Source organism: Canis lupus, chromosome 5 (genome assembly GCF_048164855.1).
Source record: "Canis lupus baileyi chromosome 5, mCanLup2.hap1, whole genome shotgun sequence".
Classification (NCBI taxonomy): Eukaryota; Metazoa; Chordata; class Mammalia; order Carnivora; family Canidae; genus Canis; species Canis lupus.
The window spans coordinates 76,898,125-76,923,631 of NC_132842.1; the positions used below are offsets into that span (position 1 = coordinate 76,898,125).

At 48.9% G+C, this 25,507-nt stretch overlaps 1 protein-coding gene and 1 long non-coding RNA gene across 8 annotated transcripts in view; one reads left to right on the forward strand and one right to left on the reverse strand.

Moving 5' to 3' along the window:
- Positions 1–6,576, forward strand: part of HTR1D (5-hydroxytryptamine receptor 1D) — a 29,403-nt gene extending 22,827 nt beyond the window's left edge. For 4 of the 5 annotated variants that reach the window (XM_072827871.1, XM_072827872.1, XM_072827873.1 and 1 more), the window contains one exon: positions 1,063–6,576. In XM_072827871.1, coding sequence (XP_072683972.1) covers positions 1,654–2,787 — 1,134 coding nt within the window. In that variant the 5' untranslated portion in view covers positions 1,063–1,653 and the 3' untranslated portion in view covers positions 2,788–6,576. Of the gene's footprint in view, positions 1–945 lie in introns of all 5 variants that reach the window. The other variant, XM_072827874.1, reaches the window with a different exon arrangement.
- Positions 1–16,091, reverse strand: part of LOC140634224 (uncharacterized) — a 42,223-nt gene extending 26,132 nt beyond the window's left edge. For all 3 annotated transcript variants that reach the window (XR_012031744.1, XR_012031743.1, XR_012031742.1), the window contains exons 1-2: positions 15,901–16,091; positions 8,131–8,229 (exon numbers count right to left, since the gene is read on the reverse strand). This is a non-coding gene — a long non-coding RNA (uncharacterized lncRNA). The remainder of the gene's footprint in view (positions 1–8,130; positions 8,230–15,900) is intronic.
- Positions 16,092–25,507: the final 9,416 nt, after the last annotated feature.

Consider the following 25,507-nt stretch of genomic DNA (forward strand, 5'->3'; position numbering starts at 1 on the left):
CAAATGAATCATAGGGATTCCTGGTGGATTGTAGTATTCCATACGAGCCAGGGGAAGAATTGGTAGGAGTGTGGATGGGGCTAGGGGTCTTGGTACTCTTCTTGTCAACCCCATACTCCAGAAGCTGCCCTTGAGCCCCAGAGACTTCATCGGGTCTTCCAGAGATGGGCCTGACACAGAGTGCCCTCTGGTTTACCTTACCCCAATCATCTGTACCAGGGGTCCCAAGCTCCAAGAACCCCTTGGCTTGCCCATGTCTCAAATACTAAAACCCAGATTCAAGGTCAGGAGCATACAGAGGAGAAAATGAGCCTTCAAAGTTTTTTGGTTTTTTTTTTTTTTTTTTTGTGATGAAATTACCAGTTTCCGTTTAGAAAGCCGAATAGATTTTCTGGATTTGAACTTTCACCATGAAAAATGTCTGGGGTTTTGATTTTTGCAATTAACTTCTCTGCCAACCAAAAGGTGTTTTTGGTTTTGCTTTTGTGTTTAAGAATCATGCATGCTCACTCCAGGAAATCTGGAAAATTTTTAGGAATAAAAGAAAGGTCACCTCCTCCTCCCCAATTCCTAGAGAAATATATTGTAAAAAATTGGTATCTTTCCTGGTGACCCTTTTTTTTTTCTTTTTTTCTGTGCATGGAGTTATTTTGTTTAGTTTTCATTGTTGCTGAACAAATAGAATGATGGTTTCTGATTCATAATGAACAAAGCTGATTTCATGTATTTATAATAAGCCTGTGATGCTTCCAGCAGCTCTGCCCTCTCTGGGAATTGTGGGGGTGGGACACATTGCCCTCCCCTGTATTCTCCTGACACTTTGGACCATGCCAGCTTCACTGCGCCACTGCCAGCTCTAAGCAGTATGCTTTTAAACTCACGGTTTGTCTTGAGTATCTAAATTGTCCTTCTAGAACCTAACTCTTTCCTTTTTTCTTTTTTAAGCCCCAGAGCTCTGAACATGTACCCTTCTGGATGAACCCACAGTGATCGGCTTGTTTTGCCTTCTCCTAGCTCATGCATACTTCAGGTCTTGGTAACCAGAATGTTTTGTCTGTTTAGGCTCGAAATGATCAGTGGGACAGGAACCAAAATTAAGTGCCTCGTGATGTGTCAAGATGAACCTAGGAAAATGGTGAACTGTTGACTGGACTGCTTCTCTGAATCTGCCGGTACTTCTTTTTGTCCCTAGTTTTAAAAGTTCCCCAGAGGAAATCTGAAACCCAGACTCTTCTCAGAATAGGATGGGGGGGAATTCTAAAGTTCTCATTAAACACATTTATCCCTCAAGCTTTGGAAGGAGCCAAAAAATGCCAAAAGCGAGAATCCCAAAGCACTGCCCACACTGGTGTGATATCCTGGTAGATGTCTAACAAATTCAGCATGTGTCCCCTGGGCTTGAACATTTGCTGGGCAAAGGTCCAGAATAGTGAGACATCTTGGGATTCATCTGGTTTAGGAAAGACTTTTAACTACCAGCCGTCACCTCACTGTTCTTCAAATAGTCAAGTCTTGAGGTCTTCTCAGTGTGGGCTGTTCTGATGGAGGGCCCCCCACCAGCATGAAGCAGAAGGATGACCTCGTCCCGTAGGCAGGACAACTGTGAAGAGAGCTGCGTGTGTCCAAGTCTGTGGGAAGAGAGAGCCACCTAGAATGTCCCCGCCAAACCAGTCACTGGAAGGCCTTCTCCAGGAGGCCTCCAACAGATCCCTGAATGCTACGGAAACCCCAGAGGCCTGGGGTCCAGAGACACTCCAGGCCCTCAAGATCTCTCTCGCTCTGCTCCTCTCCATCATCACGATGGCCACAGCCCTCTCGAACGCCTTTGTGCTCACCACCATCTTCCTCACCAGGAAGCTCCACACCCCGGCTAACTATCTCATTGGCTCCCTGGCCATGACTGACCTCTTAGTGTCCATCTTGGTCATGCCCATCAGCATCGTCTATACCACCACCCGCACCTGGAGCTTTGGCCAAATCCTGTGTGACATCTGGCTGTCTTCTGACATCACATGCTGCACGGCCTCCATCCTGCATCTCTGTGTCATCGCTCTGGACAGGTACTGGGCCATCACCGATGCCCTGGAGTATAGTAAGCGCCGCACAGCGGGCCGGGCAGCTGTCATGATCGCCACCGTCTGGGTCATCTCCATCTGCATCTCCATCCCTCCGCTCTTCTGGCGGCAGGCCAAAGCTCAGGAGGAGATGTCGGACTGCCAGGTGAACACATCTCAGATCTCCTACACCATCTACTCCACGTGCGGGGCCTTCTACATCCCGTCCGTGCTGCTCATCATCCTCTATGGCCGCATCTACGTGGCTGCCCGGAACCGCATCCTGAATCCGCCTTCGCTGTACGGGAAGCGCTTCACCACAGCGCAGCTCATCACGGGCTCCGCGGGGTCCTCGCTCTGCTCCCTGAGCCCCAGCCTCCAAGAGGGGCGCTCGCATGCGGCCGGCCCCCCTCTCTTTTTCAACCACGTGCAAGTCAAGCTGGCCGAGGGTGTCCTGGAGCGCAAGAGGATTTCGGCGGCCCGAGAAAGAAAAGCCACCAAAACCCTGGGGATCATCCTGGGGGCCTTTATCGTCTGCTGGCTGCCCTTCTTTGTTGCATCTCTGGTCCTCCCCATCTGCCGGGCCTCCTGCTGGCTCCACCCAGCCCTCTTTGACTTCTTCACCTGGCTAGGCTATCTCAACTCTCTCATCAACCCAATAATATACACTGTGTTTAACGAAGAGTTTCGGCAAGCGTTTCAGAGGGTTGTCCACGTCCGGAAAGCCTCCTAGTCTGATTTGCTGGTGACTCTTGTCATCCGGTGTGTCCTGTAACCCAGCTGGAATTGTCTTGTTTCGTTTTCCTGAGATTTGGGTCAATCCTGATGTCTTGGGTTTTGGTTCCATCAATAGAATTGTTCAGTGAGTGTTCTTGTTGTCTTCTTGACTTCTGGGGCCCCCCCTCCAAGTGGGGCAACTTTGTGAAGGGGAACAAGATCGAAGATGTCCCTTTGCGTACTGTTTTCACGGCTCATCCCTGTTGGGAGAAATGTGATCCATGGGATTCCCCATTGATTTGGTTCAGACAGGAAACTGTCTGACTCTGCAGAGAGATCCTAGGTTCAAATGGGAGGCTTTCTGGTCTACCCAGGTTTTGTATGGAGCTCAGAGGAGGAAGGTATATGAGGTTAATGAATTGAGCTGAAAGAGAATTTGCAGTCAGGATAGAGGGCTCTCCGTTCCATGTGGCACCTTGATTAGAAAATAGCACGCAGATCAACTACCCCGTACCCTTGCTCCTTCCTCAGTGTCTCCGCATCACCTTAATGTTCTGAGTTAACACCTCCAATCACCCTCAATGATATAGATTGACAGGCTTTAGACCCACCAAGCTTTGGGTGGGAGACTGTTCTGAATTTTGTTTCATGAATTATTTTTTTATATCCTGTTCTCATCAGAGATCTTTTTTTTTTTTTAAACATTTTGTTTATTTATTCATGAGAGACATAGAGAGAGGGGCAGAGACATAGGCAGAGGGAGAAGCAGGCTCCATGTAGGGAGCCCAATGCAGGACCCGATTCCAGGACTCCAGGATCACGCCCTAGGCTGAAGGCAGGCACTAAACTGCTGAGCCACCCAGGGAATCCCCTCTCATCAGAGATTTTATTTTCATCAGAGGTATTAAGATGTTGAGTCTTGTCAAATAAAAAGCATGAGACGTCATGGTCAGTGAGGTCTTCGAGTAATATCCCCCCCTCTCCCTGGATGAACCTTTCAATCCACTTCAGTCTCCAGCATTTACTGAGCACCCACCACAGGCCCAGCTCCATGCTGGAGTCCTGGCATCTCTTCTCTCACTGGAGCCTCATAACAATGAAAGCTGGTCTCATGATGGTTAAAGCTGAGCACCTGATACCTCAGTTCAAATTCAAGTACTACCGAATTCTAGCTGGGAGGCCTTAGGCAAGTTTTTTTGAAGGCTCCTTTGCCTTGCTCTCCTCACCTGTAAAATTGGGATAGTAGTAGGTATGTATAAAAACAATAGCCACTATTTATGGAATGCCTACAATGTTCCTCGTGCACGTTTTCTTGTTTGCTCTTCATCCCCATTTTATAGATGCAATGAAATGTTCCGATTGTTAGGAAAGATTTCATAAAAAGGAGACACTTCAGCAGCCTCCGAAAAGCTGAGCCTTTGTGGGATGGGAGGCTAAAGAAGGGGGGAGATGGGATGAGGCCTCTTGGGGGAGATGGAGCGGAGCAAAAGAAGGTAGGCAAGGACACACCAGGTGGTCCTCGCAGGAATAAAAACTGGGAGGTCTGTCATGCTCAGTGGGTCTCTGGACACAGAGAGAAGAATGAGAGCCAGGACTATGGGATATCAGGAAGGGAGGCAAAAGAGGGATGCCAAAATGGGAGGTGGGGAGGAGCACACAGAGAAGTCTTATGTTGACCTTGAAGTTCCTGCTGGACATCTCATAGTGTACTTCCTGGACCATCTGCATTAGATCCAGGGACCAGGGAGCTTGTTAACACTGGATTCCTGGTCCCTAATTCAGACCCATTAAATCAGACCTCTGACAGTGAGGCCCAGGAATCTGAATTTTAAATAAGCCTCTCTCTGACTTGTAGCAGATTTCTAGCTCTCTAAAGTTTGGGGACCTCTATGTTAGTGTCTTACTCCCCCTGTGAGTTCTCTCCCTGAGCCCAGAGACACCTCTCAGTCGTTCATTGCTCTCCTCTGCACCTGGCTTGTCCTTCCTTACCTTCTTTTAAGGCTGTGCTCTCTTTACCATCTGCTCGCTCTTTGAGCCATCTTCCTGGTCTGGGAAGCATTAGGAGTTCAGAAATTGGACAAGGATGCATAGCTCAGTGGTTAGCTCAGTGGACATAGGCTTTGAGGTCAGAAACAGCCAGAATTGAATCTTTGTTCTGCCATTTATCAGCTATGTGACCTAGGAAAAGTCGCCTATCCTCTCTGTGCTCCAATTTCTTCATCTGTTAAATGAGATTGACAGTATCTAAGCCATAGGATTTTTGTGGGGATTTAATGAGGTAGTAAATATAAAATGCTATGCAAGTGTCTGGTACATAAGTGGTCAGTAAGATGTCATCTTTTACTTTGAGAATTTGGAGCCAATTATAGAAGAAGCTCAAAGGCCACTTCCTCAGAGGCCTTCCTTGACCATCTAGAACAAAATTAATAAACCTTCTAAAACATGGCTTTATTGAGACATAAGTCATACACCAAACAATTCACCCACTGAAAGTTTACAAGTCAATGGCTTTTAGTATTTCAGAGTTGTAAAACCATCACAACAATTCATCACCGCAAAGAAATCCCTGAACCCTTACCCAACACTCTTCAGCCTCCCTGTTCCTAGACAATCATTAATCTAGTGTGTGTCTCTATAGATTGCCTCTTCTGGACACTTCACACAAATGGAATCATACAATCTGTGCTCTTTTGTAACTGGCTTCTTTTGTTTAGCATAGTGTTTTCACAGCTCATCCATATCAGAGCATGTACACTATTTCTTTTTATTGCCAGCTAATCAACTGTATGGCTATACCACATTTTACTTATTCATCCATTGATTGACATAGGGGTTGTTTCCACTTTTTCCCATGATAAATAATGCTGCTGTGCATGTTCTTGTACAAATTTTTGCATAGACACATGTTTTTATTTCTCTTGGGCACACACCCAGGGATGGAATTGCTGGGTCATATGGTAACTCTATGGTTATCCTTTAAAAAAAAAAAAGATTTTACTTATTTATTCATGAGAGACAAACACACACAGAGACAGAGACACAGGCAGAGGCAGAAGCAAGCTCCATGCAGGGAGCCTGACATGGGACTCGATCCTGGGTCTCCGGGATCACACCCTGGGCTGAAGGCAGCGCTAAACCGCTGAGCCACCAGGGCTGCCCTCTATGGTTATCCTTTAAGGAACTGCCAGACTGTCCTCCAAAGTGGCAGCTCCATTTTACATTCCTATTAGCAGTGCATAAGGGCTCCAGTTTGTCCACATCCTCACTGGTACTGGGTATTTGGTTTTTGATGATAGCCACTCTAGTGGGTGTGAAGTGGTATCTCATTGGGAAGGCAAACTTTTTTTAAGGGCCAGATAGTATTTTCATCTTTGTAGATCATATCATCTCTCTTCCGATTGCTCATCTCTGTCATTGTGGCGTGAAGGCAGCCATAGACACTATGTAAGTAAACAAGCTTGGCTATATTCCAATAAAATGTTATTTACTGAAATAGGTGCCAGCTCACAGGCTATAGTTTGCAGACCCTGGATTTAAAAAAAAAAAAAAAAAAAAGCAAACACCTCTGCCCACATGTACCTAGTCATTTTCTATCCCCTTCTCTTGACTTTATTTTTTTTATTATACTTATTGCTAATAACAATGTGTATGTGTTAGTTTTGCTTATTGTCTGCCTGCCATCTCTAGAATGTTAGCTTCTTCGGGGTGGAGATCTTAAGTGTCATGTTCGCTGTTTGATACCCAGTACACCATAGTGCCTGGCACATAGTACCTACTCAATAAATATTTGAATGAATGAATCGAACACCATTTCCAGGTTTACAAATGACTGGTTCTCAGTGTCTTCATCTTTAGAATTTTGAGAGAACGTGACTGGCCCTGGGGCTGGCACCTCACAAATCATGAGATTTAGTGTCAGGTAGACCTAGGTCAGACTTGGAACAGTTCTGTCCTGAGTGTAGCTGATGCAAGAGGTGAGTGAGGACACTGGGTGACCCCAGTGTCTCCAAGGAGCCAGGGCTGGGACTGACCTCCCAGCCTGCACTCAACCCCGCCCCTCTGTCCTTTTGTTCAGATGACTCCCTCCTCCCTAGTCTCTACACACTGACAGTCCAAGGAGAGGCCAGCTTAGGAGAAAGATCAGCTGTTTTCTGATCTTTGTCATTATTACCTGAAAACTGCCTTTTGGGGTATCATGCCTGGAGAACCGCACACTAATTAGGCCACATGAAGGTGAAATTAAAAATAAACTTGTTTCCCACGACCGCAGAGGAAGCCTGTATTTGAAGTCTTTCTCCTCCACGCCCTCTCCCCCAACATCCTTGTCATGCTCCTAATTCTTTCACACTTAGTCACACACACACACACACACACACAGCATGATAGTGGGCAGGGTGAAGGAGAGGGAGCAGAGCCTTGGCTAGGAGACAGCTCTGCTCCTTTCTGATTGAAGCAAGTGTGGCAAACACGGCAGGGTGCCCACCTACCAGCCAATCCTGCTTTCTTGCCCACAGAACCCCAGATCAGTTCCAACGACAGCGCACCCTGCCCCTGCCAAGAGGTGGATCCTCATTGATTTAGGTCAGTTGGGGTATTTCCATACCCCTTGCTGGGGATTGGTCAAGGGATAGACATGTGAGCCAGCACTGGCCAATGGGATGTAAGCAGGGAGCTGAACTGGACAGATGGACTGAGGGGGTTCCCAGGACCTGCAAACATCAGGACAACCCACAAAAAGTACCAAGCAAACCAGACCAAGTCGGTCGTGCAAGATGTAAGGGGAAGCCGGCAGGGGGCTTGAAGAAGAAAGATACTTCTTCAGGGAAAGAGAGACAGGGAAGGAAAAAAAAAATCCTCCTGCTTGGGAGAAGTCCCAAGAGGAGGGGATGCTTGGGTAACCATACTGTGATTCTGCAGGAAAACCTCCCGGATGCCCCGAGGATGGTGGAGGGGAAAGAGCAAGTCCCCCAGTTCCTTGACCGCATCACTGAGGACTGGAGCATCCTGGGGACCACCCGTCTCAGATTTCTTGGTAACCGAACAGTGACAGTCCTATGGTTTAAACCCCGTTGGCTGAGTTCTCTGTTTCCTGCTGCTGAACACATCCCGACAGACACGGGAAGGCACACCTCTCTCCTGCTACCTTGCCCTTCCGTAGGCTGAGCCGCATGAAGCACTCTGGCGCAGGCCTGGGGCCTTGGGCGGGGGGATGGGCCAACAAGTGTGATAAACAGCTTGTGTTCGTTGGCTGCTGTGAGACATAGTGACCCAGGGATTTCCAGTGTGGTGCAAGCACTCCGTGAGGTCTGCGGGACCATGTGGCAGCAGAGGAAATGAAGGCTCAGAGAGGGTGACTCACCATTTGAATCTCACTCTGTCCCATCCGAAGTGCATGTTCTTTCTCTTCCCAGCTCTATCTTGGTTACACCACCAACAAGGGATACTTTCTGGAACGTTCCTGGTAATGGGGAGATCAGTTTCCATGAGACATCTAGCCCATCGTTGGTCAGCATTGACTGTTCTTCCCAATGGGGCCAACTCTGATTGATTGATTCTTTCTTCTTCTTTTTTTTTTTTTTTTTAAGATTTATTTATTTATTTTAGAGAGAGAGCCTGCATGGACTGGAGCAAAGGAGGGGCAGAGGGAGAAGGAGAGATAATCTCAAGCAGACCCCCTGCTGAACACAGAGCCTGATTTTTTTTGGGGGGGCAGGCTCCATCTCAAGACCCTGAGATCATGATCTGAGCCTAAATCAAGAGTCGGATGCTTAACTAACTCAGCCACCCAGGCGCACCCAAAATCTGATTTCTAGTAACTTCTGTGTATATGACTTGATCCTGTTTTATTTTTTCTAAGACTTTTTATTTATTTATTAATGAGAGACAGAGAGAGAGAGAGAGAAAGAGAGAGAGGGAGAGGCAGAGACACAGGCAGCGGGAGAAGCAGGCTCCATCCAGGAAGCCTAACTTGGAACTTGATCCGGGGTCTCCAGGATCAGGCCCCAGGCTGAAGGTGGCGCTAAACCGCTGAGCCACCCAGCCGCCCTTGATCCTGTTTACTGAAACCTGGATGCCAGGACTGTGCTTCCCCAGGCCGATCAGCCTCACCTCAACCTTTCTTCTTTTAACATAACTGAGGAAGGAATTGGCCCATATTGTACTTGTGGTCAGACTAAAAGCACTAAATCTTTTTTTTTTTTTTTTTTTATAAGCTCCATGCCCAATTTGGGGCTTGAACTCAAGACCCCTAAGATCAAGAGTCCCATGCTCAGGGAGCCTGGGTGCCTCAGTTGGTTAAATGTTTGCCTTCCACTCAGGTCATGATCCTGGAGTCCTGGGATGGAGCCCCACATCGGGCTCCCTGCTGAGCAGGGAGCCTGCTTTTTCCTCTGCTCCTCACCCTGCTCATCCTCTCTCTTTCTCTCTCTCTCTCTCTCTCAAATAAATAAATAAAATCTTAAAAAAAAAAAAAAGTCCCATGCTCTACCGACTGAGCCAGCCAGGCACCCCTAAAAGCATTAAATTTTGTACCCACCCAGTGCTTTTAAGCTGGCTTCACTCTTCTGCCCCTGGCCCCTGCTTCTATTACCTGTGAAATTGAAACCAAGGGCAGGAATTTTCAATGATCCATGCTACATTTCTCCTTATAGGTTCCTACATATTCTGCAGGTTAAGCAGTTTTTAAAAGATGATTTTTTTTTTTTTTATTCAACAGAGAGAGAACATGAGAGCAAGAGAGGGAGAGTGGCAGAGGGAGAAGCAGGCTCCCCGCTGAGCATGGAAGTCTAACATGGGACTCCATCCCAGGACCCCGAGATCATGACCTGAGCCGAAGGCAGACACCTAACTGACTGAGCCACCCAGGCGCCTCAGATTAGGCAGTTTTTGAATCCTGATTCTGTAAGCCTCTATAAGTGCTGTCTCTCCCAGCTTTGTGGGATCCTAATAGTAAATACATCCCAATCATTGAAGAACTGTTACATCCACTGAGGACAGGGGCAAAGCCCTTGGCACCTCCTCTGAGCTAGCAGCACCAAACCTGATAAGGATGCCTGCTCTGGCAGAGATACTGATACTACCGCCAACCATGTAGTAGAGTTCTGCAGAGCAACAGAACCAATATGATGTGCGTATGTAGAGAAAAATATTTATTTCAAGGAATTGGCTCACACAATTGCAGAGGCCAATAGGTGGGAGATTCAGAAAATAAGTTGCACTTCTCATCCAAAGGCAGGCTGCTATCGAACCAGAAAGAGCCAATATTGCAGATAAAGTCCGAAGGCCATCTTCTGGAGAATTTCCTGTTGCTTAGGGAAGGTCAGCCTTTTGTTCTAGTCAAGCTTTCAATTGATTGGACAAGGCCCACCCACGTTATGGAGAGCAATCTGCTTTATTCAAAGTCCATTGACTTAAATGTACATTCATCCAAAAACCCCCTCACAGAAACATCCAGAATCATGTTTGACCAAATATCTGGGCATTGTGGTGCAGACAAGTTGTCACATAAAATTAACCATCACCCCTCTCTTGCTCTCACAGCCAGGCTCCTTCCAGCACATGTCACTCTGGCCCATGATCTCTTATCAGACTCAGCTCCACAGGGACTCTCCTTGATCTCTGTATAATAATAATAATAGCTAATAATAATAATAATAGCTAGCGTTTATTGAGTTTCTACTGTGTCCCAGATCCTGCCCAAAGCATTTTATGAATATTAACTCATTTAACTCACATAAAGTTGGTACTTTTATTATCCTCCAGATAAAGAACCAGAAGTCCCAAGAAAGTAAATAACGTGCCTAGTGTCGTGCTTCTAGAAAGCAGTGGAGCTAAAATTCCCATATAGTTACACCCTAGAATCCACTGGTGGATGAGGCCAGGGTCAAAACACCACGTGGCTATGAGGGGCAGCATAAGGTAGTAAACAAAAGACAGGTTTGGGAATCAGACAGCCTGGGCTACCTATCTCAGCTCTTCCATTTAATTCCTTTCTGTCTCTGTGCTCTCTACAATTTGGGTAACAGTAATGTCAGCCTCCCAGGGTGGTTGTGGCTTGGCACTGTGCCCAGCCCTGTAGCATTCAAAACCAGGGGATGGGGGATCCCTGGGTGGCTCAGCGGCTTGGCGCCTGCCTTTGGCCCAGGGCGTGATCCTGGAGTCCCAGGATCGAGTCCCACTTCGGGCTCCCGGCATGGAGCCTGCTTCTCCCTCCTCCTGTGTCTCTGCCTCTTTCTCTCTCTCTCTCTGTGTCTATCATAAAAATAAATAAATAAATAAATAAATAAATCTTTAAAAACATAAAAAAAAAAAAAAAAAACCCAGGGGATGTTCTTGAGTGAGACCGGACCACTGCTTACTCAGGAAGAATTTTGCTGAGCACCTACTACGTTCCAGGTACTTTACAGACATAGCCTTATTTAATATTCAGATCGGCCCTGTGGGGAGTCCGGGTACTTATGCCCCTTTTACAGATGGGCAAAAGAAGTTTGGAGCACTAATGAGTCACATAACTCGGCTGGGACAACCCATTGTCCCGAAACATTGCAAAGCCGGTGCTCTTGGCTCTTTCCCAGGAGTCATAAACTCAGGGACTGTGGGGGTTGTTCATAAGTGAGTAAAGCAGACTGGCTGTGACACAATAGGGAGATGTGGGGACTCTGGCGACCCAGAACTCACATGCTCTATCTTAACGTGAGCCACTACTCATCCCCAACTGACTCGTGTTGTGCAGAAACGTGCTAGTGCTGTTTTAACAGAGTGAGGAATCTGGATTTTCTGTGCAGTCTCCTCATTTTGAAGGTTGACAACTAATAAACAAACAAACCACTGTGCTACTATGCCAACCAGAAAACAAACCTGTGAGCTGGATTTGGCCCCTGGGCCACCAGTTGGCAACCTCTGATCCTCTCCCACACTATTGGCTAATTTCTATGCCCTATATGGCAGTTGCTTCCCTCACAGAGCTCATAGTTTATCTGGAGACCAAAGTGCACGAGCAGATTAGAAAGCCAGATTGCCTGTCCTCCCCTGCGCCTGTCCCGTGCCCCATCCTGTGCCCCGCCCCCACAGCTTCCTCAGGTGCCATTCCAGTCACCTCTGTCCCAGGCAGGGCTGGCTTGTGGGGCAAGGGAAGGGACCATGCCCAGCAGGGAGCAGATGCAAGTAGTCCTTTGCATCTGGGAGTCTTAGAACAATGGATTTACCTGCTTCCCCAGGGCACCCCAGGGATTCCAGACCGGGAGACTATCAGATGGAAGAGGACCTTCAAGTTCATCTAGGACAACCCCAATCAGACGGCTAATGTCAGAGCAGTAGCTCACACCTTTTGATTGCTTTACCTCTTTGACATCCCCCCACCCCCCCGCCGCCAAACAGCTAGCTTAAAGTGTAAGCTACTATGATGCTCATTCTGCAGATGGGGAGATGGAGGCTTGGAAGGGTTAAGTAATCGTCCCGAGGTATCACAGCAAGTAAATAGCAAAGTCAAGATTCACATCTAGTCAATGCGACCGACCCAAGGGCCAAAACTGCTAGCTATCAGCCCGCGCTGCCGTCCTGAGCCACATTGTACCAGTTGCTTGATTCCTCACCACTCCTACCAACCATCCTCAAGCCTCTGCTCACCTGTCCAGTGACAGGGGGCTCACTACCTTTCTATTTTATTAACCGTAGCTCACTCACCCGGCACTAGGCATTTTTAAATGATCTTTTTATTTTCTTTTTTATTATTTTTTTTAAGAAATTTATTTTATTTTAAAGACTTTTTTAAAAATTTATTCATGAGAGACAGAGAGAGAGAGAGAGAGAGAGAAAGCAGAAGCAGGCTCCATGCAGGGAGCTCGATGTGGGACTCAATCCTGGGACTCCAGGATCACGCCCTGGGCCAAAGGCAGGCTCTAACCCGCTGAGCCATCCAGGGATCCCTTAAATGATCTTTTTAGATTTATTTATTTATTTGAGAGGCAGAGACAGAGAGAGGGGCCAAGGGAGAGGAAGAGAATCTGAAGCAGACTCCCCGCTGACTCAAGGCTCGGTCTCACGACCCTGAGATCATGACCTGAGCTGAAACCAAGAGTCAGATGCTTCACCAACTGAACCAGCCAGGCACCCCTGCACTCGGCATTTTAAAAAGTGTTTTATATCATTCCATTCTCACTGATCCTGCATGCTCCATATAATACCCATTTTACATAGGAGAAGACCCAGTTTTAATGTGATGAAGGAACTTGTCCAAGGTTACAAAATTACTTAAGGACAGATTGAGATTCAAATGCAGCTCTGTTCCTTATCTCAGACTGAAAGCCTCTCTTGGTTTTGGGGAAGAAAATTCTGTCCCTTAAAGTAGTAGCCCCTGATTCCTAGTTCACCTACTCCTTTTCCCCTGATGCCCTCTTCAGATGTTTGAGGGCAGACACTTGGGCGCCTTAAGTGTTTTTTTTTTTTTTTTAATAACAGAGTCAATATTCTGACTTCTTCCACTGTCCCCCATAAAATGTAGTTTTGTGGTCCTCCCTCAGCCATTATTTTGTTCATTCTCCTAGGGACAAATTACATTTTCTCTATGTCCGGGTCAAAGTTCTAATCCCAATTAGAGGGATTAAGGAGGGGGGAACACAGGACTCCCGACATGGACAGAAGGACTATCACCTCCTTCACTGAACATGTAGTGCTTCTATTAATATAGCTCCAAATTCAATGCAGCATCTTCCATGTACAAAGCACTTGGTATAGAGAGTGAACAAGTCAGTGACTTCCCAGCCCTCCAGAAATTTATATCTGCCCACTGAGCTAAGGCAGGAGCCAGAGTCATGTGTCACCTGGTGAACTTTATAAAGATTTTGTTTATTTTTTGGGGCGGGGGAAGGGCAGAGGGTGAGGGAGAGAGGCAGGCAAATTCTGTACTGAGTGTCCAGCCATATGTGGGGCTTGATCCCATGACCCTGAGATCAAGACCATAGACGAAACCAAGAGTCAGATGCTTAACCGACTGAGCCAAGGCGTCCCAGCTTGGTGAACCTTAGGCATAGATCCTAAAATATCAGAGCTGGTAGGGCCCAAGCCCCTCCTGTCCCTTTTGTAATGATGAGAAAACTGAGCCCAGAGAGTGGCAGTGATACTCAAGATTCCACAGTGAGACAGAATCGACTTCTGCCTTTCTCAGAGCCTCAGGCGCAGGTGAGCTCTGCGGAGGAGGACGTAGCCTGGGATGAAAATCCCAACACCCTTTGGGATGTTGCTGCTGTTAAGCGGACCCACACGAGACCTCCTTCCTCAGAGGGGCGTTCAGAGACCCTGGTCTATTCCAGAGATGACCACCAGGTGGCGGAGGGGCCCCAGAGAGAGGCGCGGAAATCCAACGTGGGTGGGTATCTTCCTCGTTCAGAACAAATTTTCCTTTGCTCGTGGGCAGTGGGAAAAGCCTGTGCTGGCTCTGGGAGGGCACTCTGGCCACTGTATACATTATAAACATCCAGAAGTGAATTCTGTCTCAAGCTTAGGGCAGCTGTGAAAAGCTTGGACACAGGTATCACACAGAATGGTGGGAAATCTAGATCCTCTTTGCTGCTTTAGCATGTCACCTCCCTGACACCTTAGCCTCTGACCATAGAGTGGGTGCATGATAAGGTCCTCATTTCCAAGCCTCTGCACTGAGCCAAAGGTGCTGGTGGTCTCTTCCTGAGGGGTCCTTTCCCAGGTGGATGGTGTGTAAACTCCCCCACCCCACCCCACCCCAAAACTCAGTAAGAAAGCCTCCATCAAATGGCAGGAAGCCTTTGAAGCCACCTGGAGAAGGTGAGGCTAAAGTCACCTGACAGCCTTGCAGCCCACCTTAGGCCTGGCAGGCAGCTCATCCACACATTTGTTCATCTCCGATCACATAGGAAACTATGTGTGAAGGCTCTGAGGCTGCCAATCATGAATGTTTGGAGCCATGGGGGGCGGGGGGCAATGGCAAGGATGCCTGAGAGGAAAGAGGGTTGGAAGAGTAGGCCGGGCCTTGGGAGCTCACCCAAGCTATTGACTTTGAACCTTAAACTGGGGACAGCAGGAAATATTGAAGATTATTCATTAGGGGAATGACTTGGGTAGATAAGTGTGGAGAGCAATCGCTCTGGCTGTGGATGAAGGGAGGAATGGAGCTGGGGAAGCCTGGAGGCAGAGGGACCAACCATGAGGCTGAGCAAGTAAGAGCTGCAGGCTGAACTCAGGGAACAGTGATGGGGCTGATTTTCCATCCACTCGGAGCTTCTGATCAGCTTGAGTCACCCCAGTGAATTTTGTCTGTCTTGCCCGTGAGCTAGTTCACCCAGGGTAAGGGGCTGCCCTGAGGCCAGGCAGGAGGAGTAGGTGGTCCTAGCAGCAGTATTTCCTAGATCCTTGATGAAAACAGCCTGGCAAGAGAGAGGTTGGCTCCAGAGACAAGGTCCTGGGTCAGACCGGAGGGGAGATGCAGTGTGGACGAGTGGTTAAGAACACATAATAGTGTCAGACACATCTCTGCCACTTCTTAGCTGTGTGACCATAAGCAGGTCATTTTGCTTCTCTGATCCTCAGGTTTCTTATATGTAAAGTGTGATTCTGAATAGGGCTCCCCCCATGAAGCTGTCATGGGGGCTGGACAAGGTAATGTGTGTGAAGCTCAGCACAGTGCTTGCCACCCATCACGGGGAAGCCTAAGGGGGAGCTTCATGTCCTCAATTCCCCTCAAAAACAGGGTCTGTTGCTGTGACACGGTGGTCATTCTGGTGCTGTGGCACCTTTCCAGGCCAGCGTGGTTCCAAAAATGGGTCAGCCTGGGCTGCACACCACACTGCATTGAGCCAAGGGAATTCCAGCCAGAAGCAGAGAAATGATAATTTGATCAGCCAGGGCCACATTCTGGGAGAAATGTACCATTTGTGTTCTAATTTTTGAAGTACTAAAAGTTATTCTCCTGGGGCGCCTGGGTAGCTTAGTCAGTTAAGCGTTGGCTCAGGTCATGATCCCAGGGGTTCTGGGATCGAGTCCCGCATTGGGTTCCCTGCTCAGCAGGGAGCCTGCTTCTCCTTCTCCATCTGCCCCTCCCCCTGCTTGTGCTCTCTTACTCTCTCTGAAATAAATAAAGTCTTAAAAAAGAAAACGAAATTACCTTAAAAAAAAGTTATTGTCTTGACTCTCTTGGTCTCAGGCAAGATTCCTTGTTTTATTTTCTTGGGGTCTTCCTTATTATGTGAGTGCTCATGCACTACAGTCTTCCTACAGTACCAGTTATTATGGCAGCAGGACGGTGCCCATGGAAGTCGGAATCTGCTAAGGAGTGTGTAACAATTCACCTGCCGAATCAACTGTATTTAAATATATATTATATTATATTATATTTATATATTCTATATATACATAGATATGTATATATATACACTCATATTAGGGCAAAGTGCTTTGTAGAATTCTTTCATATAATCTTTATGGCAACTCTCTGAGGTAGGTCCTGTTTGCTATTGTGTCTGCTGTGTGAATGAAGAAACTGGCCTAGAGAGGTTAACAAATGTACCTGGGTCTGTTTAACACCAAACCCTTTGCTCTTGCTGTGACACTTACCTGTCCTGTGGAGAGGTCAGCAGAAAGAGACCTAGGGCCCTAGGTTACCCCCAAGCAACCTATCCCCCGAGTTCCCCAGTGAGTAGGATGCCAAAGCTTGTCTGGTCCAAAAGCCAATAAGAGAAATAATCATGTGACCCATGGCCCAGCGGATGTCATAAAAACAGCCCACCTTATTAGCTGGGGGGAGGGTGTCCCTTGTTTAATACATTCCCCGAGAAAGATTCTTCTCTCCCAAGTCACTAAACTAATTCTTTCCATCAGACTATAGTAATAGCTGATTCCTACATAGAATTTAGTACACGACAGACCTGTTATAAGAACTGAAAATGCTTTAACTCATTTAATTCTCCCAATGACCCCAAAGAGAGAGGTTTCATTATATCATCTCCATTTTTCAGATGAAGAGCCAGAAGCATAGAGAAGTTAAATAACGCCTAAGTTCACATGACTAGGGTATGGTAGACGTGGACTTCAAAATAACAGTCTGGCCCCAGGTTTTGTATGCTTGATCACATGTTTGCTACTTCCCATACAATTTGTAACTCATCTTGTTTCCCTCTTTGCTCGGACTGCCAGGAAACTCAGAGCAGTGGTTTGTGTTTTGTTTTGTTTTGTTTCATTTTTTTTGCTCTGCCACAATGCTATCCTCAGGAAGCTTAGCCTAGTATTTCTGCTCTAGTTAGTCAATTTTTCATCTTTTTCCCTTCTTCCCCTCTGGCCTTTGGTCCAGGCTTTCATGACTCATTGATTCTTGCTCTTTAATTATTCATCAAGTAGGCTTGAAGCTGCAATGGAAACCACCTCAAAACCCTTTGGGGGAATAGGCAGGACATATGCATCAATTATATGAACAGACACAATTTCTGACCGGCTGAGCCAACTGGACAACAGTCAGTGCTAGATGGTTATGTTTTGAGCATCTTCTGTGTGACCAACACCGTGCTCCATGGTGTATAGAACAATGAACCCAAGTTAGTCCCAGTGTTAAATTATGTTAACTGCTGTAATAGAGAAATCCTGAAATTTCAGTGCTTAAATACAATGGAGGTTAGTTCACTGTGTGCTCCATTCAGTCAAGTGAGACCAGGCTGAGTGAGACCCAGGCTGACAACATTTGGTATGTGTGTCTTCCAAGGTCACTCTAGTATTGGCATCCAGATGATATCTGGATATCTCTATCCAGATGATAGAGGAAAAGTAGAGTTCTGAGAAAGCATACATATTTCTTGACTCGGATTTGGCCTGGGTATGGCCCGCATCGTCTCTGCCCACAACCCGTTGGTGAAAACTAGTTGCATACTTAATTATGTAAGGGGTGCTGGAAAATGTAGTCTGGGCTGCTTTTTTCTGAAACAACTCTATTCACGGAGAGTGAACATCTTTGGTGAACGGCTGACATTGTGCTAGTTCACAAGCAACTGAACATTTTTGAACCATCAATCCTTATAAAATGGCTAAGAATACCATGCCACATAGATTGTGGCCACGAGAAAGGAAACGGTCTTCCTTTATTTATAGGGAGAGCCAGGAGCAAAATGCAGTGTTTATATTTTGGACCAAACATATTTGTCCAACAGGAGAATGGGCTACTATGGGAGAGAGAGAATTCACCATGATAGAAGTATTCAAGCAGAGGCTGAATTTTCACTTGGTTGAAGGTTCGTTCTTCTTAGGAGTCAAGGTAGGTGCCTCCTCCCAGTCCTTCTGACTTTGAGCTTCTGTGCTGGGCTCCATAGTCATGTCTGAGCATCTACCTTGCGCCAGGTCTAGGTGGGGTTTTGGGGGGACCTAAAACAAATAAGGTTCTAGCCCTCAGGTTACTAGGCTGTAATGCATTAAAGCAGGACATCTGGGAAGCAGGACAGTGGAATGACCATTCTGAGCTCCAGAAACAGGAGACTGGAGTTTAATTTCTAACTCGGTAGCATTTGGCTGTGTGACATTGGAGAAGCCACTTGACCTCTCTGATTCTCAGTTTTCTCATTTCTAGAATAGGGCCCATGTTATCTTCCTAACTCCTGAGGACCTAATGGCACAATTACACTTAGAGCATTTGCAGGAGAGTGAAATGTAGAACGCGCTCTCATTCCTAGTAATGTGTTAACGATGACCTTGGGTAGGTCATTTCGATCTTGCAAGCCTCAGCTTTCTCGTCCGTGGGATGGAGCCAGCGCACTTGCACCGCGGGGTCCGCGCCTGCCATTTCGGCTCTGGGCTTCTTCCGCCCCCGGGTAAGTGGGTCACATCACACGCCGCGGGTCAGGGCTGGACGACCGTGGATGGCAGTCGGCACCTTCCGGCCAGAGGAGGAACCCGAGTTCACAAGGACGCGATTTCCTGGCTGCGCTCCCCGGGAAGGAGGTCTGAGCCGGGTCCCATCCCCCGGGCTCCCGCTCAGGAAACGTGGAGAGAAAGCCAGGAACCCGGCCTGCCAGGCCCGGGCCCCTCAGCGCCTTCCCTCCTCCCGGCCCGACCGCAGGAAGCCGGCTGGCGGGCACGCCCTGGCGGGGTGGGGACGGCCGCGAGCGCCCCGCGCTGCCCCCCGCAGGCTTCCCGGCCCGCGGCAGCCCCGAGCTGTCCCTGCGGCGGGCGCGCCGCCTCCCCGCTCCCGCTCCCGCTCCCGACCTCGCAGCCCGCCCCGCAGCCCGCAGCCCGCAGCCCGCCCCGCAGTCCTCCCGCAGCCCGCAGCCTGCACGCCTCGCAGCCCGCCCCGCACCCCGCACGCCCTGCCCCGCTCCCCGCCCCGCACCCCGCCCCGCACCCCGCACGCCCCGCCCCGCAGCCCACCCAGTAGCCCGCAGCCCGCCCCGCACGCCCCGCAGCCCACACGCCCCGCCGCCCCGCAGCCCCGCAGCCCCGCACGCCCTGCAGCCCGCCCCGCAGCCCGCCCCGCCCCGTAGCCCCACAGCCTCACTCCGCGGCCCCGCAGCCCCGCAGCCCGCCCCGCAGCCCCACAGCCTCGCTCCGCGGCCCCGCAGCCCCGCAGCCCCGCAGCCCGCACGCCCCGCAGCCCCACAGCCTCGCCCCGCAGCCCCGCAGCCCCGCAGCCCGCCCCGCAGCCCCACAGCCTCGCTCTGCAGCCCCGCAGCCCCACAGCCCCACAGCCTCGCCCCGCAGCCCCGCAGCCCCGCAGCCCCGCAGCCCCACAGCCTCGCCCCGCAGCCCCGCAGCCCCGCAGCCCGCCCCGCAGCCCCACAGCCTCGCTCTGCAGCCCCGCAGCCCCACAGCCCCACAGCCTCGCCCCGCAGCCCCGCAGCCCCGCAGCCCGCCCCGCAGCCCCACAGCCTCGCTCTGCAGCCCCGCAGCCCCACAGCCCCACAGCCTCGCCCCGCAGCCCCGCAGCCCCGCAGCCCCACAGCCTCGCCCCGCAGCCCCGCAGCCCCGCAGCCCGCCCCGCAGCCCCACAGCCTCGCTCTGCAGCCCCGCAGCCCCACAGCCCCACAGCCTCGCCCCGCAGCCCCGCAGCCCCGCAGCCCCACAGCCTCGCCCCGCAGCCCCGCAGCCCCGCAGCCCGCCCCGCAGCCCGCAGACTCCCCTTCCCCCCTGGGCGCCGCTGCACTGACGCTGAGTCCCGCCGCCCCGCCCCGCTCGCTCGGAGCCCCCGCCGCTGGGGCTGGGCTGGGGAGGAAAGGTCGCTGGGGCCGGAGGGTGTCGCAGGTGAGTGCGGGGTTCGGATTCGACCCCGCGGGGTCCGTTTGCCTCCGCAGCGCGCACCTTGAGTCTGCGGACCTGGTCCGGGTCCTTGAGGGGTTCAGGAGGTTCAGCTCAAGAACAGGAGGTCTGAATCCGGGGGCCCCCAGAAGTCTGTGCACCTCTTGATTCTACGTGTACCATGTATTGCATTTTTGCTCAGAGGTTTAAAGGTGTCAGTGACCCCAAAAGGGTTGAGAACCGTAGCTTTCCAAGGCTGATGGGTTCCTCAGTGCAGACTCCGGCCTTATGAGGATTTGACATTCCTTAACAGCCTGTAGGACCTTGAGAATATCTCTGCAGGATCTTTTCTCCTGGATCTTGGGAATCTTTCCATAGAGTTTCTGGGATCTGTCTGGGGTTTGAGGTCCCTGTGAAATCTTGGAGTCTCTTTTCAGAGGTTCTGAGATTCACTCTATGGTCCTACTGTGGCGTGAGTTCAAAACCTGGGCTTCCGGATGCCTTGAAATTGTAGGCAAGGTATCGTGGGCGTGTCATATCCATGTAATTCCTGGGAGAGGTTTCATAGATATCACCAGATTCTCAAAGGAGTGTCACATCCCCAAAGCTGGGACGGACATTGCTTTAGAGCATCCAGTGCTAACCAGACCTTACTCCCTTCTCACCAATAAGAACCAGAGAAGAATAAGATGAAGGAATTGAAAGGCAGTGTTCTCTAGAAGGCCACAGCTTGAGCTTTGGAGTCAGGTGTTCCTAGGTTAAAATTCCAGCTGTTGTGCTTAGCAGCTTTGTGGTCTTGAGCAAATTTCTTAGCCTCTCTGAGCCTCAAGGCCACCTCCTCTAGGAAGCCTTCCCTGTGTCCTGGATTCAGTTGGTTCCCACTCCACATTCCCCAAGCCTGATGCTCCGTGGTGCTTAATGTGATTGTTTTTAAGGAACTAATTGTGTTTAATGTTATTTCGTCTCTCTACCCCATCAGCCATGCTCCAAGAAGGCAGAGCCCTTTGCTGTCTTACAGTCTGTGCCGTGTCTGGTACATGTTAGGCTCTTGGCCATTTGTTGTGAAATAAATAAAAGAGGGAGAGAATGGAGGGCTGCAATGCCAGATGCTGCACTGGGGGCAGAAAGGGATCTTAAATGACTAAGTGTCATTTCTGTCCTGGAGGAGGTCCCAGGCTAGTGGGGGTAATGATGGAGTTCCTGCAAGGATCACTGTCCTAAATGCACTAATGGGGGATAAACGTTAATGGGGAGAGCACCAAGAGATCTAAAGATGAGTGAGCAGTCCCTCAAGAGTTGATGGAACCACTTCCCTTTGTAGTATGTGTTATAACTTACAAAGCACGTAACTTAGATAAATATCTGGGTAAACCCTTATCTTTCAGCCATGGCGATATTGCTGCTGAGAAGAGTTCAGTGACTCGGCCAAGGCCACCCATGCAATAATGGCTGCCCAAGGACATAAGTCATTTGCTTTGGAATTCAGCCCACATCCTTTAGGAAACAGGCTTTGAAGTTGTGAAGGTCTTGGTTTAGATCCCACTAGATGTGAGACTTTGGGCAAGTCATTCACCTCCCTTGAGCCTTGTTTTCCTCATCTGCAAGGTGGGAATAATGACCTCTCTAATCCACGTGCGATAGTATCTGTAAAGTGACTAGTATGATGCTTGGTTTACAGTAAAGGATCCATAAATGTTTGTTGAATGAATGCATGAAATACACGGATTGGTGGGTGGCCTGTGATGGGAAGGGACTAGAAATCATGCCATTGGGGGGAACGGCAGGAGAAACTGAGGATGATTTTATCCCTTCCTACTCTCACTTTCTATGATTCCTATGAAACTTAGCACCGGCCTCAACCACATTCGTCTGCTTTATTGTTTGTGACCAACAAAAGTGGACCAACCTCAGCTTGGTTAGCTTTCCTTTTATGCCTATCTTTATTGCATTTTTTGTGATGACCATGTAATGTATGCTCCTTGTAAAAAATTTAAATTGCAGAAAGATATGAGGAAAAACAAAAGTGCAAGTTTAGGCACAGTAGACAAAAGATGCTGACATATTGTTATTCTTTGGGAGGGGCACAGAACCGGCAGAAAAAAAAAAAAATTCTTCCTACTTTAAAGTCTTTCCTCCTGTCCTTGCCTTGGCTTCTGGAAGTTTTGTTAGGAGTCTTGCCTTTGGCCGTAGCATTGAAGTCTGAGTGTAGCTAAGGGCTGGAGAATGGGGAGAGGATGAGACTTGTCTGGGCAGGGGCTTTTCCCGGAATGAGATGGAAACTGTGGAACTTTCTATGGCAGTATACACAGCTGGTTCAGATGCCCACTGCTGATTACCATGACCTGTGTTTTCATCCTCTCTTTTCTCTATTAGAATCTAGTAGAGTCTTTTTGGAAGTTCCTGCTATATGCACACGCCCACAGAGAAAAGCAAATCAGAAAGAAAAAAGGGGAAAGCATCCTATTTCATTCTCTATATTCTCCACTTTAATGCTTGTACTGAGCATATAAGTTATAACCACGAGGTCCCACTATACCTGTAGTTCCATACCTTACTCTTTTTCATTTTTTAAAGTTTATTTATGTAAGTAATCTCTACCCCCAATGTGGGGCTTAAACTCAAGAGTCACATGCTCCTCCTACTGAGCCAGCCAGGTACCCCAGACTTTTTCTTTTTTCACTAAAATTTCTTCTTTCCTTAAAAGGGATGTCAGTCTCCAAACACTAGGATACATGTTTGTAACTGAGCTTTCTATTGCTCTGTGGAAGCCTTCTACTCTGTTGTCTGGTTTTGTCACATGTCCCTTGATAGCTGTTCCAATGTTCTCTGGGATATGTGGGTTCAAAACTCTGTGCCACTGTATAGACCATTATGAGGACTATGATCTGTATAATACAAAAAGAGGAGTACTAAGTGGAGAAATGGAGAAGTGGAGAAATGAAACCAAACCAGTTGGATGAAACCAAACTATCAAACTATCAAACTGTCAACTAGTTATTTTGATCTTTAATGGCAAAGTTGCCTGAGGGCCAATGGGTTATGTGGCAAAAATATTTGCAACAGAAATGCTTTGCAGTGAAAGTACCAAGAACCAAAAATCTACCCCATTCCTTTTACTGATGAGATTCTTGATGTGAGGACTCCCTGTTTGCCCTACTTCTGGCCCAGAGGCCAGCATAGGATAGGCCTTACTGGGAGGATGTGTTGAAGTAGTAGCAGCAGCCACTGTATCAGGGCGTGAAAAAGGTGTTAGGCTCTGAACAAAGCTATTCCATATGTTATTTCATTCAATCCTCACAGCCACTGTGTGAGATAGGTACTATTATTATTTTCTCTTTTTCAGATGAGAGGCTAAGGGGCAGAGACTTGAAAGCCCAAGGTTACATAAGTGGCAAGTGATGGAGCTGAGATTTGCATTCTGAGCTTTTCTGTGCCAAACCTTTTGCTGTGAATGAACGAAGATGTGATGGATGGGCTCATGGATCTTGGAGAGAATGCTCTGCCTTCAGAACCTCCGCTGTGCATCCTGGGTTCTCTCTGCCAATGGTTTGCAATGCTTGGAATTGGCGTCCCCACATAGGAGGAACTCAGTACAGGCCCATTCTTTGCCTGGAGCAATCCTGTGGCCATGCCTACTTTTCATGGGAAGTGGCATTTTTGAATCTCCTCTTCTAAAAATAAGCTGCAATTTGTTAGGGGCCCTTGAGAACCAGCCCAGGCATTTCAGGACAACCATTTGCCTGTCTGCAGCTCAGGAAATTAATCAGAACCCCAAAGCCCTTTCCCTCTTCCCACAGGCCAGCACTCTGGAAACGCCCAGTGCCTTGCTGCAGCTCTCCTCAGGGACTGCAGAGATGCCAAGGGCAGTTTAACACAGATCTATCTCTTTGTAAGGGAAGTGAGAGCAGAAAGGCATGAGGGAGAAATGGGTCAGCTCTGCCGCAAATAACTTGCCGAGAGAACTCAAAGCTGTCCCCCACTTGGACAGGTGCTGAGTGACAGAGACACCCTGGGGCGTCACATGTGACTCCGCAGAATCTCCCTGGGGTCTAGAAACTGTAGTGTTGGTTCACTCCCAAGGGCAGTGTTCTGCGGGGCCACTTTTAGTGGGCCTCTTCCTCTCTCGGGACCTCAGAGTCGAACTCTATGAAATGATTGGGTGAATTATCACGAGGGGTGGTGTGTGGTGTTAGGAGCTGGAAATAATATTGATGGTGATGATGAAAATAAGAATGACAACAACATCATTTCTGGAGCACTGTGCCTGGTGCTTTCCGCACAGTGTTCTATGTAATTTCAGAACAAACACTGCAAGGACTATATGAATATCCCCATTTTACACATGAGAAGAATGAGAGCTAGCATGGGCCAGAACATGGGTGTATAATCCCTGGGTTTTCTGGCACTACTAAACATTCGTGGTTTCTGACCTCAAGGAAGTGAGGAAGTGCTAAGAAACAGGAGGTCAATGCGATACTAGTTAAAATGTGTTCATGCGCACATGAGAGTTAAATACAGCACACAGGTATTGGATTATTGAGAACAGGGAGAGTCGGCTCCAGGTTGGGGGAATCTAGGAGGAGTTGTAAGTTGAGATGAGACAGCAGAGGAAGAGCATGAGCCATGGGGCAGATGTGGGAAAGCAGTGGGTGTGCAGGTGGAAGTCTGGATAAACTTTACAGTGTGTGTATGTCTGTGTGTGTGTATAAAGGTAGGGAGAGACCGGACCAGGCCAGGGTTTTGGCCCTTATTCCATAGGCAATAAGGAGTTTACACAAGAGATGTCTCAAGAGACCAGCTATGCTGCTATAGTCTGAGGGGTAGCCACTCTCAGCGCATCTGTGTCCTGGCTTGTGAATGCAGCTCTGTGCCAGGATGTGGGAGGGCATCCGTGGGGAGTGTGTCTGTGGCTGTGTCCTGTACCATACTGGCTGTGGGTTTTGGGGTCCCTTCAAAGGCCCCCCTCCCCACTTCTCTGGGCCGTTGGTACCTCGGGAACTGTGTCACAGAATTATTGGAGGGACTTTTGAGATCATCTGGTCATCCCTCCTTCCCATCTTAAAGAAGGTAAAAGCGAGAAACATAAAGGGGAAAAGACTTGTCTAAGGTCACACCATGAATTAATAGCAGAGCTGGGGACTGGAACCCAAGCCTCCACATTGAAGGCCTTTTCCACAATTGCTGAGTATTATAAATAGTATTCGTTGAGTGATTACTCAATACCAGGCTCTGGGCTAAACACCTTTACGTGGATTATCTCATTTAATCCTCCCCCCCCCACCCCTTTCCCCACCCCCCGCCAGGAGTGCCCCTTTTGAAAGCAGGACATCTTTCTTATCTGTCATTTCGATTTCACACCGCGCCTAGCACAGGACCCGGGCACTTAGGCAAGCAGTAGAAACTTGGCAAAATCCAAGTCCTGGGAAGGAGGAAAAGAACGGAGGGGGCGGGGCGGATCGGCAGCCCCGCCCCCACGACAGGCCCCGCCCCCAGGGCGCTGACGT